This window comes from Babylonia areolata, chromosome 26 (assembly GCF_041734735.1).
Source record: "Babylonia areolata isolate BAREFJ2019XMU chromosome 26, ASM4173473v1, whole genome shotgun sequence".
Classification (NCBI taxonomy): domain Eukaryota; kingdom Metazoa; phylum Mollusca; class Gastropoda; order Neogastropoda; family Buccinidae; genus Babylonia; species Babylonia areolata.
The window spans coordinates 19783151-19799481 of record NC_134901.1 but is presented as its reverse complement, the minus strand read 5'-3'; the positions used below and the strand labels follow the sequence as shown (position 1 = coordinate 19799481).

At 37.6% G+C, this 16331-nt stretch overlaps 1 protein-coding gene across 4 annotated transcripts in view; it reads left to right on the top strand.

Moving 5' to 3' along the window:
* The first annotated feature begins 272 nt into the window (after window positions 1-272).
* LOC143300850 (protein LSM14 homolog B-like) overlaps window positions 273-16331 on the top strand; it is a 29800-nt gene continuing 13741 nt past the window's right edge. For 2 of the 4 annotated variants that reach the window (XM_076614793.1, XM_076614791.1), the window contains exons 1-4: window positions 273-492; window positions 3604-3773; window positions 4725-4860; window positions 15260-15316. In XM_076614793.1, coding sequence (XP_076470908.1) covers window positions 372-492; window positions 3604-3773; window positions 4725-4860; window positions 15260-15316 — 484 coding nt within the window. In that variant the 5' untranslated portion in view covers window positions 273-371. The remainder of the gene's footprint in view (window positions 493-3603; window positions 3774-4724; window positions 4861-15259; window positions 15317-16331) is intronic. The other 2 variants (XM_076614792.1, XM_076614794.1) reach the window with 2 other exon arrangements.

Sequence of the window (16331 nt, the reverse complement as noted above, 5' to 3'; positions counted from 1 at the left end):
ACATGCAGCAATGGTAAAAAGTATATGCCTTTTGTCTTGTCACGGTAAAGAGTAATTCTCTTTCATTCGTTAGTTGGTTGATGTATTGTTGTCCTCGTTTTTCTGAGAGTCATAATAAGCCACAAAAACAATATTCTGACGAAAGATAAAAACTGAAATCGTGCTTGAAAAGTCGCAGTGGCATATTGTTTGGGTAGATTTGTATTTTTTACGGTAGATTATGCTAAAGAACGCCCAGCGGTTATGCTGTTCAGCGCCACCTTTCGGGAAATTTTATCTCAGAAAGCGCCATGTTGGTTTTCTTGTAGAATTTCGTCTGCATCTTTGTTGTCAAGAGTTTTTCTTTGTTTTTGCTCTTCAAATATTGCGACATGAGTACGGCAATACCTTACCTGGGCAGTAAAATAAGCCTCATTTCGAAAGCAGAAATCCGATACGAAGGAATTTTGTATACAATCGACCCAAATGAATCGACAGTTGCACTTGCGAAAGGTAAGGGGAGAGAACAAATTATAAATCGTGAAAACCAACAAAGAACTCCATTTTATACATTGCTTTTGAAAAACCGAAACATTCTTTTGTTTATTTGGGTTTGAAAACGTAATTAAGTCAACCAGTAATAGACTAACAAATCTTGATTGTGAAACCAACCATTGCAGTTGCACCCAAGAAAGTGTGGCAGTACGCTCTTGAAGGGTGGGCAACTTCGGAGAGTGTGGGAGGTTCACTCGGGTCACTCTGCACAAATTGCAGCTTGATATATTGCAGTATTTGGTTTACCTAAGAAAGAAATCGTTGGCTCTGCTTTGGGTTGGCCAACCTTAAAATTTTAGATATCCTACAGACTGACACCGAATGAAAGTGAAATAAGAGTACAGAATCTGAATGTGTTTTACTTTTACCCTTTCTCTTTGATCATCAAACACTTGCCGTCGTCTGTCACAACATGACCTTTATCGACGAGGTGTGTGTGATGCTGTGGGCACAAACTGATTTGAATATGATTGAGTTAGTAAAGATCGAGTTTCGGAGTTTAAAAAAAAAAGTTTAACCAGTTTTCACACCTCCATCTGGGGTTCTAGACTTTGGGAAAAAAATGAAGTGGTATAATTCTTGGAAAAAATGCAAAATTTGATGGTCAGTATTAGTTCCAGTTGAGTATTGCCCAAACTAGTGAGAATGTCTGGACCAAATATAGATATTAGACTGTATATTGATGATGTTGATAATTTTTTATAAGAATAGAGTAAAACTAGAAGCTGATGCTTGGTGTGCCATGTTTTCAGTGACTCCCAGTTCAGGTCCTTGATCAGTGCTGTAATGCTTTGAGCCCTCTCATACTGGATGGTAACATATTGCAGCTTTTTGCACTGCTTCTATTTTCTTTGGTCTTCTGTGTGGAGGTTCCAGACAGTGCAATAATACTCCAGATGGGGCCATGCAAGAGTGTAGTAAGCATTGGTCATTGATGCCCTTACTGTCATATTTAGATGCCCTCACTGTCAGATTTCTCCGCAGAAAGCCCAGCATGGCACTGACTTTCTTTGTGACTGTCAGTGTGGTGGTTCTACGCTGAATTTGATATTCCACACTCAGGACTTGAGGTATTTTGAGCTGGTTGAATGCTCAAGAGTGTGCCCTTTCACAATTTTAAGCTGGTGGACTTCTTGCATCTTGAGCGTGGAAAATGCAAACATACACACACAGACTAGATGTTTGCAAATAAGGTTACAGGTTAACCAGACCTGAACACATAATATTTCATTTATTGATTTGATACTTTTGTGTGTGTCTTCCTGGAAACCATAGTTTCAAAAATTTAAAAAGTTACCTTGTTGTGAGAGATATGTGACCTTGTTTCAGAGGCCCCCTCATCAACCTCATGTGCTCCCAATTTACAACTGTAGTGTGAATCTTGTGACTGGCTGTTTATTATTATTTTTTTTAATAATAGAATTTATCAGGTTAAACCTGTGTATCACTCAGTTGTCATTATCTTCACCTGTTTTGATACTGTGGACTCACCTCAGTCACTGTCTCATGAATACAAGTCATAGTTCAGGTCTGGTTGAGCACACTGTGGATCATTTTGTTTACCACAAACTTAATGGATCATTTAAAAAGTAACTTAATCATTTGATCATCAGTAGGTCAGGAAAAACATGCCTTTCTTCTTCCTCCTGAACCCCTCAGCTATTAATAGAGATCTGATTTTAGTTAGCTGAGAGAAGACAGTTTCAGTTTCAGTAGCTTAAGGAGGCGTCACTGAGTTCGGACAAATCCATATACACTACACCACATCTTCCAAGCAGATGCCTGACCGGCAACATAACCCAACGCGCTTAGTCAGGCCTTGAGAAAAAAAAAGGTGAACAAATAATAGATAAATAAATAAAAAACAACAACTACTACTACTACTAATAATATGTATAAGGCGCAAAAACTTGAAGTCAACTATAAGCGTACATAAATAAATGAATAAATAATAATTATAAAAAAAATTAATAGTAATAATATTAATAATTATTATAAAAATAATGATAATAAAAGAAATAAATAAAAAAGACAACAATGATGATAAATAAGCAAATAAATGTAAAACATGCAGACACACATTCACACATACACAAACATATGCATAACAGATATACACCAAACATGCAGTTTCACAGATATGAAAGGACAGTCAAATACATATAAACATACAGCCCCAACACACACACACACACATTACCCTGCACCCCCTCTGCCCCCTTCGTCCACACACTCATTTCTAGGCTACGTATTGCAGCTTCCACGGCACACACACACACACACACACACACACACACACACACACACAGAGGCACACTTACTTGTACAAGCACACACATACACCTATATCCCCCACCCCCAACACCACACACATATATACAAAGATAGATATATATATATATATATATATATATATGCACACCCGCACGTTCCAATATTCCGTTGCTCCCACAGTGTAGGCATGCATACACACACATACCTCATCCTCATGCCTCATCCTGTACCCCCCCCCCCCCCCCCACCCCCCAGTCTATTGTATTTAGAAAAGCACACAGAGACTGTTCCGTTTTGAAGAAATTTGCGCAATGTTGGTTTGGAAATGATGCCAATATTTGTTTGATTTGCAAAGCATCGTGCTCTACCTTTCATGCGAGACATGCTAGAGAGAAGACAGCAACGATGAAACAACAACATACCACATGATTTTTATGAACCTAGGTATGGATCTATACAAGTTTTTATATCTGCATGTTATGTTTTAGTGCAAGACTTCCAAGAGTGTCCCTTCCAGTTACATTCACTGATTTAGAAAAGACTGTTGTGATGGGCAGATGTACAAATCAGCAATGTGAGTCACAGTATACTGTATATTTATAACTTACTTGTTTATGTGAATTAGCACAACACAATAAATTATAGTTTTATACACTCACAATGTGATACAAATGCGGTGTCAGAGCATTAGAATTGATCACCTGGACTGATTTGTGGAAAAATCTCAAACCCTTGTGAGGGAAATAATAAATGTAATTTGAAAATTTGGATGCCTTTTTCTGTGCTTTTTTCTAGTGCGTTCCTTTGGAACAGAGGATCGCCCCACTGATCGCCCGGTCCCACCTCGTGATGAAATCTTTGAGTATATAATTTTCCGGGGCAGTGACATCAAGGATCTCCATGTCTGTGAGGCTCCAAAGAGTCAGTGCCATGGAGGACCACCACAAGATCCGGCTATCGTGAAGGTAGACATTTTGCATTTTTCTATAATTATATTAAAATTATATTTGCATGTTGAAAATGAGGGGAGATAATTGCTTCTCATACATTAAAAAAATTTGGCAGTCCCAGGGACCGTTTTTTTTTCAACCATACTTCCAAGGCATCCCAGACTGCCTTCAGAGTATAGTTCATATGCCACACAGTTTAATCTGAATTGTTATATCTATATAAACAAAGGCAGGCAGGCATACCTTCTTGTCCTAATTGTCTAGATTTCAGGGCCAAGAAGGGAAGGAACTCTTTTGCAGTAAACAATCTTTGGACTCATTTGATATATTATCACTATCTATATGCAGTGCAGCCCTTTGATTTTCAGAGTGTCAGAGACATGCATGATCAGAAGCCTTGGAGATAAAGAGACCTTTTGTTCATGTATGTGAGTTAAGTCTTGATTTAGTTTGCAAAAGGTTTCTGTGAACACTTGTCAACATGTTTGTATTCTGTGATGAAATGCAGTACATGTACAAGAAATGAAATGATCATGCAGTTGAGGCAGACTGATCTTGACCACCATACTGGCATTTGGAAGTCCTTGTGCAGTGCTTGCTTGATATAATGTTTCCCAGAGTTATGACATTTATACACTTTGGAACATGTTCAGACAGAATGAGCTGAATGTACTCCAATGATATCTTCAGAATGAAGTTGTGGCTTAGTGGTAACACATCCACATACTCACATAGGAAACGAAAGAATCTCAGCATGCAGACTCATTCTCACCCCTAGGGAGAGCAGCCCAAATTTCAGACAGAGAAATCTGTTGCAACATACTTACATAGTCATGTCCAGCTGGGTCATCAGAACAGCAGAGAAGTGAGAAGGCAACTGCTGTCCTGTCTTGGTCACAGTAGAATACAAATCATAGTCTTTGATTGTTTATCATGTATTTGAACTGGTTGATTTCTGTGTGCAAGCAGTCATCGTCCCAGAGCAGTCCCCCCACTGTGGGGGGTGGTCAGGAGGGCTACCAGTATGGCGGGGGCGGCTATGGTATGGACGCTGGTGGTCAGGGGGCACAGTCCTACACTCAGTCCATGCAGCCCACCCAAGGTACAGTAATAAGTGTTGATGTAGGTTTTGGTGTTTGGGGGGTTTCTCTGTTGCAGTTTTGCCCCACCCCTGTAATCTAATTTTTTATGTGTTTTCTGGTTTTTTATCCCTATCACTTGTCACCATCGTCTGTTGAATGATTTTCTTATGAAGAAATTGAAGCCTTCTGTATGTAGCCCTTGTCTCTTCACTCTTTGAAAAACTGTCAGTGTTCTTTCATCGCCTGTTGTTGGGTTTTTTGGGGGGTGGGGTGTTTTTTTATTTATTTTTTTTATTTTATTTTAACATTTGCCGATAATGTGGATATATTGTCTGATTACTACCAGCTTGAATGATTCGAGTTGTTAGCTTAGGCTCATTCGGTGCATATTTTGTTATGTATTATGAAACGGTAATGGGAGTGCATGGTTAATGCAAGGTAGGTAACTGCACTTTATTGCCACCAGAGAAATAATTTGTCTGTCAATGTTTTTACTCTACCAATCAGTCACAAAAATTCCAGTATTGAGCATTCTATATAACTCTAGAATTTGTCAATTCTAGCTCCTCTTCAGAATGTAGGATATTATCTAATGGGTAGTAGTATGTTTAAAAATATGTATTGGTTTTTGCATTTATTTGTTTACAAGTCTGTGGTTAATGCATGGTACATGCATCAAAGCAAACTAATTTCTTGTTGTTGGAGAAGAAAGCATTCTTTTGTAACATGGCAAATCGAAATGCAATCTTGGAAACTGTGCAAAGCTGTGTTTTGTAAGGTGGTTTCTACAATCTTTTTGAATTACTGCTTGTCTGGCAAATGAGACACAGGGACAGTCAAAAGATTAGTGTTGGTGGATTTCAAGTCATTTTTGCAATTCTTGTGAATGTAAACAGGAGACCATTGAATGATTAATTAAAGAATCAGTACCGTAGATTTAAAAAAAAAATTTTTTAAAAGTTTAATCATAGAAATCAAGGACACACTGTCCTTTGGCTTGTGAAATGATGTTCATAGTATCAAAGTAAACGTCTGAAAAATGGTGTGACTGATAACAGTGAGCTGATCATGAGCCAGCTTCTTCTGATTTTGACAGTGTTGTAGAGATTCCTTTTCATCAATTTTAGCAGGTATTGGACAATCTGCTGTGATTTGTTTCACAGTCCAAGAAATGATTGTGTGAGTGGGTGGGTGGGTGTTAGATTTAGATTATAAATACAATACCAGTAGTAACACTTTAAGAATATATATATACTTAACTGGATGATTTCATGGTAATGGTTTTGCTTTGAGTTTTTGTCTTAATTGTGGAAACAGAATCCAGTGTGGAAATTACTCTTTGCAGGGTGACTCCATATGAGTATGGTAATGTTACTGAAGATATTGGAACATAGTCCTTTTTTATGATGCATGGACTAGAAACTAATGGAAGAATGAGAATCTCTATAATTAAAACATCATGAATAGGAAACGTTAACAAGTTTGCCTGTGAAATGATGTTAAAAGACAAAGTAAACGTCCTGATTTGATATGACTGACAAAAAGTGACTGATCATGGGCCTGCTTCTTTAACCTGGGGAAAGGTAAACTGGGGTGAAAGAAAACCATTTGAACTGGATTAAATGAGGTAAAAAGCATAGTGAACTTAGTGTGTTACATCATTTGTGCAGAGCATGTATACCTATCACATGTGTTCAGCGCTTAACTTTTAGTTCGTCGCAGTAGCGAACTTGACCCCACGTTCAACTCAGGAAGGAAAAGCACCGATTAAAAATAACACGCAGCAGCTGGGATGGTTAGAACTGTGGCCTGGAAGAGATAGCTGCACAAAGCGCCATGGGTACTCTTCCATGTCGCGCCTCTAGCTGTAACCAGCTGTTGGGAGGGAGAAAGACCAGCAGAGCAGTGTGCTGTGCTGAGTGATGGCAGTGGCCACAGAGAGAAAACAACACATCTTCTTTAACATCTGATAACACGTTGCTTGTCATCGCAATCGTTCTATTAACAGTACGGTTTTAAAGAATACAGTCTTAGCTTCAAAACGATAGGAAACTCGAATATATCACCATTTTGTTGACACATGCATTCTGACACAGTTTGAACACACTAAATCTAATTTCACATAGTTAACACAACACGCAAAATGCATTCTGAGCACAGTATAATACAATGGCATGCTGCTCACTAACCTGTGTTGACCATTGGAAAGTCTGGGAGAAGCTGTAGCGTGTCAAAGGATTCAACTGTTGTAGCTTGTGCAAGTACTCCACTGACACACACTGATTCAGTCAATCACACACATGGAAGCGAATAACAGTCATGACACATATCTGGATGGCAGCTTTAGTATTTTGAAGGAAAAAAATCAGTGTCTGCTGACTGGTTTGTGAAAGTGGTGGTCATCACCATTCAGTCATTGGCAGTAATCACTAAACTGATTATTCTGTCAGAAGAAAAAACTGACACATTATCAAAAAGTTCTAATCAATTGTCCACTTCATAAATTGCCTAACAGTTAACGTGGTCAAGTGTGGAGCTGCAAGCAGGTTACTACTTTTTACTCTTCACCCCCAGCAAGCTGGGTGGAGAGAGAGTGAGGCAAAGAGAGATGAGGATAAGAGAATTGAAAGAGAGAGAGGGGGGGTGGGGTGGAGAGAGAGTGAGTGAGGCAAAGAGGGATGAGGATAAGAGAACAGAAAGAGAGGGGGCGGAGAGAGAGTGAGTGAGACAGAGAGGGGGGTGTGGGGGGGGGAGAGAAAGATGTAGATAAGAGAATAGAGAGACAAAGTAAAGAGAGAGGGGTGACTAGAGGGAGAGCGAGAATGATTAGAGGAGGCAAAGAGAGAGATAAGAGAAAAAGGTGGTGAGAGTAGAGTGACACAGGGATGGGGAGAGAGAGAGAGAGAGAACGATTTATTTAATTCAGATAAAGAGATAGAACGATGTATTTAATAATCCAAAGAGAGAGAGAGAGAGAATGATTTATATAATTTGGACAAAGAGATTCAGATTCAGATGGTTTATTCATTTTAGGCCTAGGCCCCTCATGAAGGGGAAAGTGAACAGACAATAATCATACCATTTAAGACATTCAGATCAAAACAATGCAGCTATGGATATATCAGGTTAATCAGGAACATTAAGAAGTGAGAATTTCCCTGTATCTAAATGCTTTGTAGAAAAACAGAGACAAATTTCGCACAACATCATGGTCAGTACAAGACAACAATAGAACCAATTTGAAGAGACAAGGTTGTCGATAAGAGAGAGAGAGAGAGAGAGTAAAATGAATAAATGCAAGACGAGAGGTGCAGTGCCAAGAATGAGTGATGAGAGAGAGGGAGAGAGCAGGATATAAGTGGACAGCACGTGTTGAAAGAAACAGAAAGAAGAATGAAAGAAATAAGAAAAACAGAAAGGATGACAGATTCTGGTCCTCTGGTGAGAGAGAGACAGAAAATGAATGAATGAATGAATACTGAATGAAAAAGTGCAAAAAAAGAGAGGAAAAAAGATATAAGAGAGAGGGTGGTGAACAAAGAAAAACAAAGAGTAAGCAAGAGAAAGAGAGGGAAGAAAACCGAACGAAATATGGAAGGAAAGAAAGAAAATGAGAGAGAAGAGGAGGTGAAGGAAACCCTACTCACGATTTTCTGCTATGAAACATACACCATTGCCAGTCACAGTTGCCAGCAAACAGTTCTCACAAATAAATGCTGCGATATTAAAAGACCGGTTCCTGTGGAGAAAGGTACTACCACCACTAGAAAGAGAAATGTCTGAACTATCCGACAGTACAAACTTTAATGCCACAGAATCTCACGTACGCTCACAAGCCTGCCCAAAAGGCGTGGGAAATTGACGCGTTTTAATGTAAGACAAAGAAGGGTCAGAGGAGGGTTAGGCGGGCACAGCAGCCGAATGAGTTTACAGGTCTGGCATTATCAGTGCTGTCCGTGGGAGCTCGTTGTTGGCTAAGTGTACGGTTCTGTTTAGAACTTAGACAGCTGTGCTATTGTTAAAGTCATGCTGGTTGTGTCTCCGTCACACTGGATGGGTCCGTAAATGACTTAAGTGATGTAAACAGTAAAGACCTGGATAAGTGGATACATGTATAGCCATATAGCTCTCATTGTATTGGCTTCTTACAGTTTTTTTAATTTTTTTATTTATTTAATTTGAAGCGTGATAAAACGTTACATGAAAATAAAGTTGTTTTTTGTCACGGTTCAATTTTTATTACTTTGGGACCGATCAAGATTTTTTAGTTTCTGCCAAGCTCAAGCTGTATCTTTTGAATGGAGATATTGCAAGCCCTCCTGATAAAGTTTCAATTTCAGTTTAAGTAGCTCAAGGAGGCGTCACTGCGTTCAGACAAATCCATATACGCTACACCACATCTGCCAAGCAGATGCCTGACCAGTAGCGTAACCCAACGCGCTTAGTCAGGCCTTAGTCAGGCCTTGAGGAAAAAAAAGAAGAAAAAAAGAGTAAATAAATAATAGATAAATACATAAAAAAAAGAACTACTACTACTACTAATAATAATATGTAGAAGGTGCAAAAACTTGATGAAGTCACCTATAAAGGTGGATAATTATAATTCATTTGCGCTAGTTTGTCACGTTCTTCCTGCTAATGTCATTAAGTAGATCTAGATCTATAGATAATGCATGTTTATTTGATGATGAAGCTCTCACTTAGCACTTTTTTTCGCACATTTTTTAAAAATAGGTTTTCAGAAAATTATGAGAGGTGACAGAAATTTAGATTTCTAAGCGATACAGCTAATTGTCTCATGAAAGCATTAAAAGTCTTGAGTGGTCTTCGATTTGAAAGCACTAATTGCCTCATGAAAGTGCTTATTGTCTCTTTAGTGGTTTTAGATTTGATTTGAAATCACAATGTTATGGAGATTGCTGGATCGGACTTGTATGTTGGTTGGGGGCTTCAGTAAAAGTGCTTGGTTTTGATGATTAGGCTCAATTCTTTGAATTTAATCCAGAGAGTGCAATGAGCCACGATCGTGGCTTTCCTGGTGAAGTGCGATGGGCCACAGTCGTGGCTCTGTTTACATAAGGTCCGACATCGTACGGCTATGCTCGGCAGCCTTCGTAAAACTGCCTCGTTCTGTTGTTACTGCCTCCATGCTTGTGTTTCCACAAACTTTGACCGAGTTTACAAGTCCAGACCTTCGTATTTTTTGTAAACAATGAGTGACACTGAAGTTGACAAAGCTCAGGAAATGAGTGACCTTGTCACCAGTGATGATTCGTTTGCTGACAGGGATTCTGGTGAAAACGGCTTTGTTATTTTGACAATTGGGCATGCTGGCTTGCTTGTTGTTCATTCAGTTTTGTGTCTCCAGCTACAAAAACTGGGGGGTGGGGAGGGGTGGTAAAGTGGGTTAGGCATGGATCTATTGCGATTTCTTGACCAAATCAAGATAGAAAACTGGAAATTATTTTGATTCAAAGCATTCTTGCTGCTTTTGAAAGCAACATGAGCTAAAAGAAAACATTTATTTCTGTTTTTGCCTGTGATTGCATAAAGTATTGTAGATGTGCGCGTGCGTGGCGTCGGTGGGTGTGTCTCAAACAAATAATACAATGCTTATAATTTCATTGTTTCAGTTATATTCATATCATGATTCTGCAGCCAGAACATTTTTTGTACAGTTTAATTCTAATTTTGAGATTTTGACTGTGAAAGATGTGAAAATACCTATAAACATTGTGGTTGACATTTTTGAAAAACAAGTGTACAAAATTTTTTAATTATATCCTATGGAATATCTCCAACTACATACAAGGTACAGCCTTTTTCTTACTTTTATCTGATTCTTCATTCACTCTACTTTCCAAAAATGTATAGGTTTACCTATTTATTCTTACTGATAAGCATACAAATGCCCCAAATCAGAGCACAGGTAGCGGAGGCAAACTATCCCTTTGTTTTAAGCATAATTTCTGTATGTATGTTTTATTATATCCAGCACTTTGAGGGTTAAAGTTGAAGATAGGACTACTACTATACTTCCAGAGCTGTGTTTTTATCAGTAAGGTTTCATATTTGAGAGTGATTGTTATTTTTCTTGCTTAAGTTTGTGGCAGAATAAAAGCAGATTTACTCACAAAAGCAGTTATAATTTTCCTGTTCTTTTAATGAATAAGGAAAAGAGAACGTGGTCTGTGAAATGATGTAAGAAGATACAAAGTAAACGTCCTGAAAAATGTCACATGACTGAAAGCAGTGAACTGATCATGGGCCAGCGGTAGCTTTAAGCCTTATGTAGTTCTGTTATAAAGCTTAGATTTCAGGATGGTAAATAAAATGAACGGTGTGTGTGTTTGCATTCCTTGCATGTTTTTTGACAAAATCTGTAAATTACTCTTAAGGAGACTTTCTATTTTTTAGATAAGGTGATACAAAAAAGCATCTGGGTTTATTATATTAGAATGTCTTTAGTCTTTTTTTTAAAAAAAAAAAAAAAAAAAAAAAGGATCAAGACACATCTACGGGTCATGAGAACACTGCCATCATTGGTATTCCAACCCATATTTCCAGCATGGTCACATTGGTTACATTGCAGGTGTTGTTCAAGTTGCAGTATAAATGAACTGCAAGTTAAATGGAAACTTTCAAAGCTTCCCAAGTAACTCTCTGCCATTTTAACAATAGTCTAAACTAAAATCTTCTTTGGTCATGTATAATAATTTTTGTATAATTTAGAATTGCACATGGGATACAGAGCAGCATTGCCTCTAACCTAATGTTGTTTTATGAATGTTTTGTTAAATGTATTTGAGCTTATGTTTATGTTATAGTCCTGTCACAAAGTCTTTTTATTGGAAGCACCTTGTGTAGAAATAGAATGAATTAGGGGAGTAGTTAGAATATGCATGGTATTCTATTATATGGAGGATGGAACTTTTGATGGCCATTGAAATGATGTCAAAAAATACAAAGTAAACGTACTGAATTTTCTTGTGACTGACAGCAGTGTTTACTGATCATTGGCCACCTCTTCCTTTTTTGTGTAGTGTTATTTATTGTTACAACAAAGAAAAAACCCCCCACCTCATCCCATATTGCAGTGGATTTCCATGGTTAATATTATGCCATGTGTAAATGGACGCACAGTATACTGTGCTGTTTGGAGGGGTGAGGGGGGAAGCATCAGTCATTGACTGACTGACTGGATTCTTCAGCAACGGCTATCGACAGGTTCTTTCTCTCACTACATTTTTTGTGTGGAATATAGGTCTCACATGACACTTTTTACCTCAAGAGTCCCTTCCAGCTCATAAACTAACTAAATATTGAATTCTAATTACACATACTTAACCGTGACCCAGCTAGTGCAGACTCCGGCAGGGGTCTGAAGCAGACCCCTGCACTAGTAGGGTCACGGTAAGTGTGTTATTTAAACGTAATTTTAGATAGAAAATTTCCTGTTAAATCCTGTCAAAGAAATTAGTTAAATTGAAAATAAAAACTTTCACTTCTTTTATTTGAAAGTTTGAACAAGTTGTTTAATTAGTAAAAATATAGAACCTCTGAATACTGCAGATAGTAATTCTGTCCAGTTGACTTAAAAAGTTAATTCATATCTTGATCTTCACTCTCTGTACTTTCAACAATAGTTGTACTGTAAATTAAAAAAAAAAAAAAAAAAAAAAAAATTAAAGTTTGGTTGACAATACATTCTTTTTCAGTTGATCTTGGTGGTATTCATCAGTCAACTTTCATAATTTGTTTATGAACTTTATTCTTTTGCTCTCACAGTACATATTCATTGAAATTGTGGTCATTGATAATCAGATGGTGTTAGTTCTTTTGACTTTGTGTATACTTTTGTTGTTTTTACATTTTTTGCTGTCTGCAGGTGCAATTAATTACGTTCTTCCATCATTACCATTTAACCAGTTCTTGAGAAATGCTGTAGTCATTTTTGAAGATTTTTCTGGTATTTATAAAAATACAAGGGACACTTTGCTAGACCTTGGATGTGGTGGCATATAAACGTAATAATTTAGTAGCTTTTCCATAACTGCTGCTCAGCGTTCACAGGGAGTGGTGGCTACATGGTAGATTGCCCAACTGGAAGGAAAGTGTCCATGGAGTTGATTCCTGCATGGACTGGGATTTTTACTTCCCTCCACAAGACCTTTCAGATCCAGTGGACAAAAAACAGTTGGGTCCATAAAGCAAAAAAGAGGGGGGGGGGGGGGGGGGTTACTACACTTTGGCAATATGCCCTCAGGGGTGTACATTGACATGGACAAATGCCCTCTTTACATTGAGATGAATGGGACATTGGTTGAAACCTATTTGTCACACATTTTTTCTAGGTCAAGTCTAATGTTTTTAACACATTTTTCAGGTCAAGTCTAATGTTTTTAATCAGCCATGATAAAAATGAACAAAGTGTTGTCACTCTAGTTTTGTGTTACAATTGAAACAATCCTGTGCTTTGAAGAAATTTCACTGAATGCAAATGAAAATGAAGTTTTGAAAATGAAGAATATGAAAATAAAAGAAAATGAATTATGAAGTCTGGGAAAATGAAGAATATAAAAATAAAGCCTTTCTCAATGTTTTCTCTGCCTTCTATCCTACTTTCCTAGTCACTCTCCCTCTCACCCCCACTCTGCTTCTCTCAGTTATTGTGTCATGAAGCGAAATGCAGAAAAGCGGTACTTTCTGACTGGTTCTGATTATTTCCGTTGATGAGCATTCTTTACCCATTTGAATACCTTTGACAACTAACAGAAAGGCAGTGTTTACAGTTTGCCAACACTGATATTCATAGTCACTGTTAACGTGATCACAGAGGTATCTTGTTTAAAACAGTTGGACTTGAACGCTCACTGTGTTGAATCTTTAAGCATTGTTCCAGAAAATCATTGGTTGAAACTGGCTCAAGCATGCATGCATGATGATAAAGGTCTTGTTCTGATTAAACTGGTCATTTGGGGAGGATTAACTTGTCACCAAAGTTTGCCACACACAATGTCCAAGCTAACCTTGAGAAACACAGAAATTCATCAGACAGTGACCATGCTGATGAAAAAGAAATGTAACATTTGTCCTCTTCAGTATTAGATAATCAGACATTGTCAACTCTTATCTGTCTGTGTCCAACACCAGTGCATATCCCTGCTGCACTCCCCAAGGAGAGCAATGTAAATTTAACACCTAAAAATCTGTTGCGATCAAAACAAAACAAAACATACAGTACATACACATATCCCCACTCTTTCCAACCAGTTATTCACCAGGCCATTTCTGAAATGGTAAAAATACACCAGAATAGTGAGTTCTTACATATTCCACAGTAACAAAACAGCTTCCATCACAGTGCTGCTTTGTAGAACAGAATATGTATATATATCAGTTGCACAGGTCAGGTGAATATGGGGCATATGGTAATCTAACAAGGTAGTTGTTTTTATTGAATTTAACAGGCCAGTAGTAGACTGTTGCGTTGTTTTTGGATTGTAATCATGAATGAAAGCTTTTCAACAACAGTAGTATCACAAAATTTTGAACAATCTGCATACTGTCTGTGATCTGCGTGTTACCCTTCAGCAGCTACCTTGCCTTGATGATGGCTGATAAACTCAGTGAGCTTATACCACAATTGTCTTAAAAATTGTGTCATTCCTACCCATGAAAACGTAGTATGGCTGCCTACATCAGTACATGATGGGGTAAAAACAGTCATGCACGTAAAAGTCAACTCGTGTACATAGGGGTGAACGTGGGAGTTGCAGCCCATGATTGAAGAAGAAGGTATCATTCCTGTCCACAATTTGCTCAGCATCTCAGAAGTTGTTGACGAGAATATGGCTTGGCAAAACATTTGTTCATATGTGCAAAGTGTTGATGAGATGTGCCAGTTGAAAAGTAGTAACGTTTCATAATGTGAAAACCAAACTCTTTGAGTTCCTTCACACAGTTACTATGAATCATAGTTTTCCAGCTTTGCTTACTGTTATGTCGCTTTGTGATTGGATGTCAGCAGTTTTGTTTGGAAAATGAATAACATATTTATGGTGAACATGCTCATTCACTTTATGTGCTTAATTTTAGTGGGATGGTGACATCATTCCTTTGCCACTGCCATCATCTTTCAACATAGCAATGTCCCATATGCCAAGATCTTTTTGTATGTTTTGGTAATGAATATTCAGATCTGTTTTCAGTTGGTCTTAATTCTTCTTTCACTACTTGATAGAAAAAAAAAAGGTTGAAGTCTGAGATCTGCTTCTGTTTACTTTAAAAAAAATGATAAGAATCTTTTTGTTTGCAGTTTCAGTGGACTTGGTGTTAAACTGTTTTCCATATTCAGTCCATTCATCTTTCCAAGACAATTCAGTTTTTATTTCAAATTGCTCTTGTTTATTTTGATAGGTTCTGGAGATTCTTCTCCTTTTCATAGAGAGTCTCCAGTTGATCCAGGAGTGAATGGTTAGTCGTATGCTGAGCGTGATGGCTGCCACTGCAGTTGTTTTTGTGCTGACTGTTGTCATGCCCTTCCAATAAGTGTTGGACTTGTTCTCTTGCTTTATGTTTGTCCTGCTTTGCTTTAGACTGTGTGACCGTGGTCTTGCACGTTGCAGTATATGATGCACACAGCTCATTTCCTTGTTGCTACCAGTTATTAACAATGGTTCATGTCTACCATATGTTTCTTGTTCTGTGTGCAGTGTTCGCATTTTTGTTGCCAATAGCAAAGTTTTAAGTAGCTTCAGCTTTTTTTGTTTGTTCCATATTTTGCTTATGCCCCATTAATGCAGTCATCAAAAAAAAAAAAGAAAAAAAAGGAGCCCTGTTTGGTTTTTTGTGTGAAAATGGCAGCACTAGCAAAGTTTGCGCAGTCTGTATAAAGAAGAGGGTGGGAATCAAGCAGCTGGAGGCTGGGGGAGGGAGTGTTAAAATTTTTTTTTTTTTTTTTTTTTTTTTTTTTTTTTGTATAGACATCTCTTCTTGTGTGATCTTTAATTAAAAAGATCTGGTAAAGTAGAAAGTAGTAGTATTACAAAATTTTCACGTGTCTAATCACATTGTCACACATATTTATTAACTATATTCATATTGATTTGAGAAACCATCACACCTGGTTTTGCTAAGAAATATGAAAGGAAAATTAATTCATTTTTAGGCATTGGGAAGTAGAGATAGATAAATTGTATTTCATAAGGAAAAGGTAACTAGAGCTTCACACTCTCACTGTAATGGCCCATGTATTACTGACATTTAGATTTTGTTGACTTGTATTTGTGGATGATTCATTCAGGTGTATGTTGATGATAACAAGAAACTGTGAATGTTAACTGACATATTTTGAGGCAATATTTTATACAATTTTAAATTGTCTTTGCTGGAACTTTTTGTACAAAGTTGATTCCTTTCCTATAATTCTGATATACAGTACTGTCTTAAACTGCAGTTGATTCATTTCATTGATTCTGATAGTCATAAT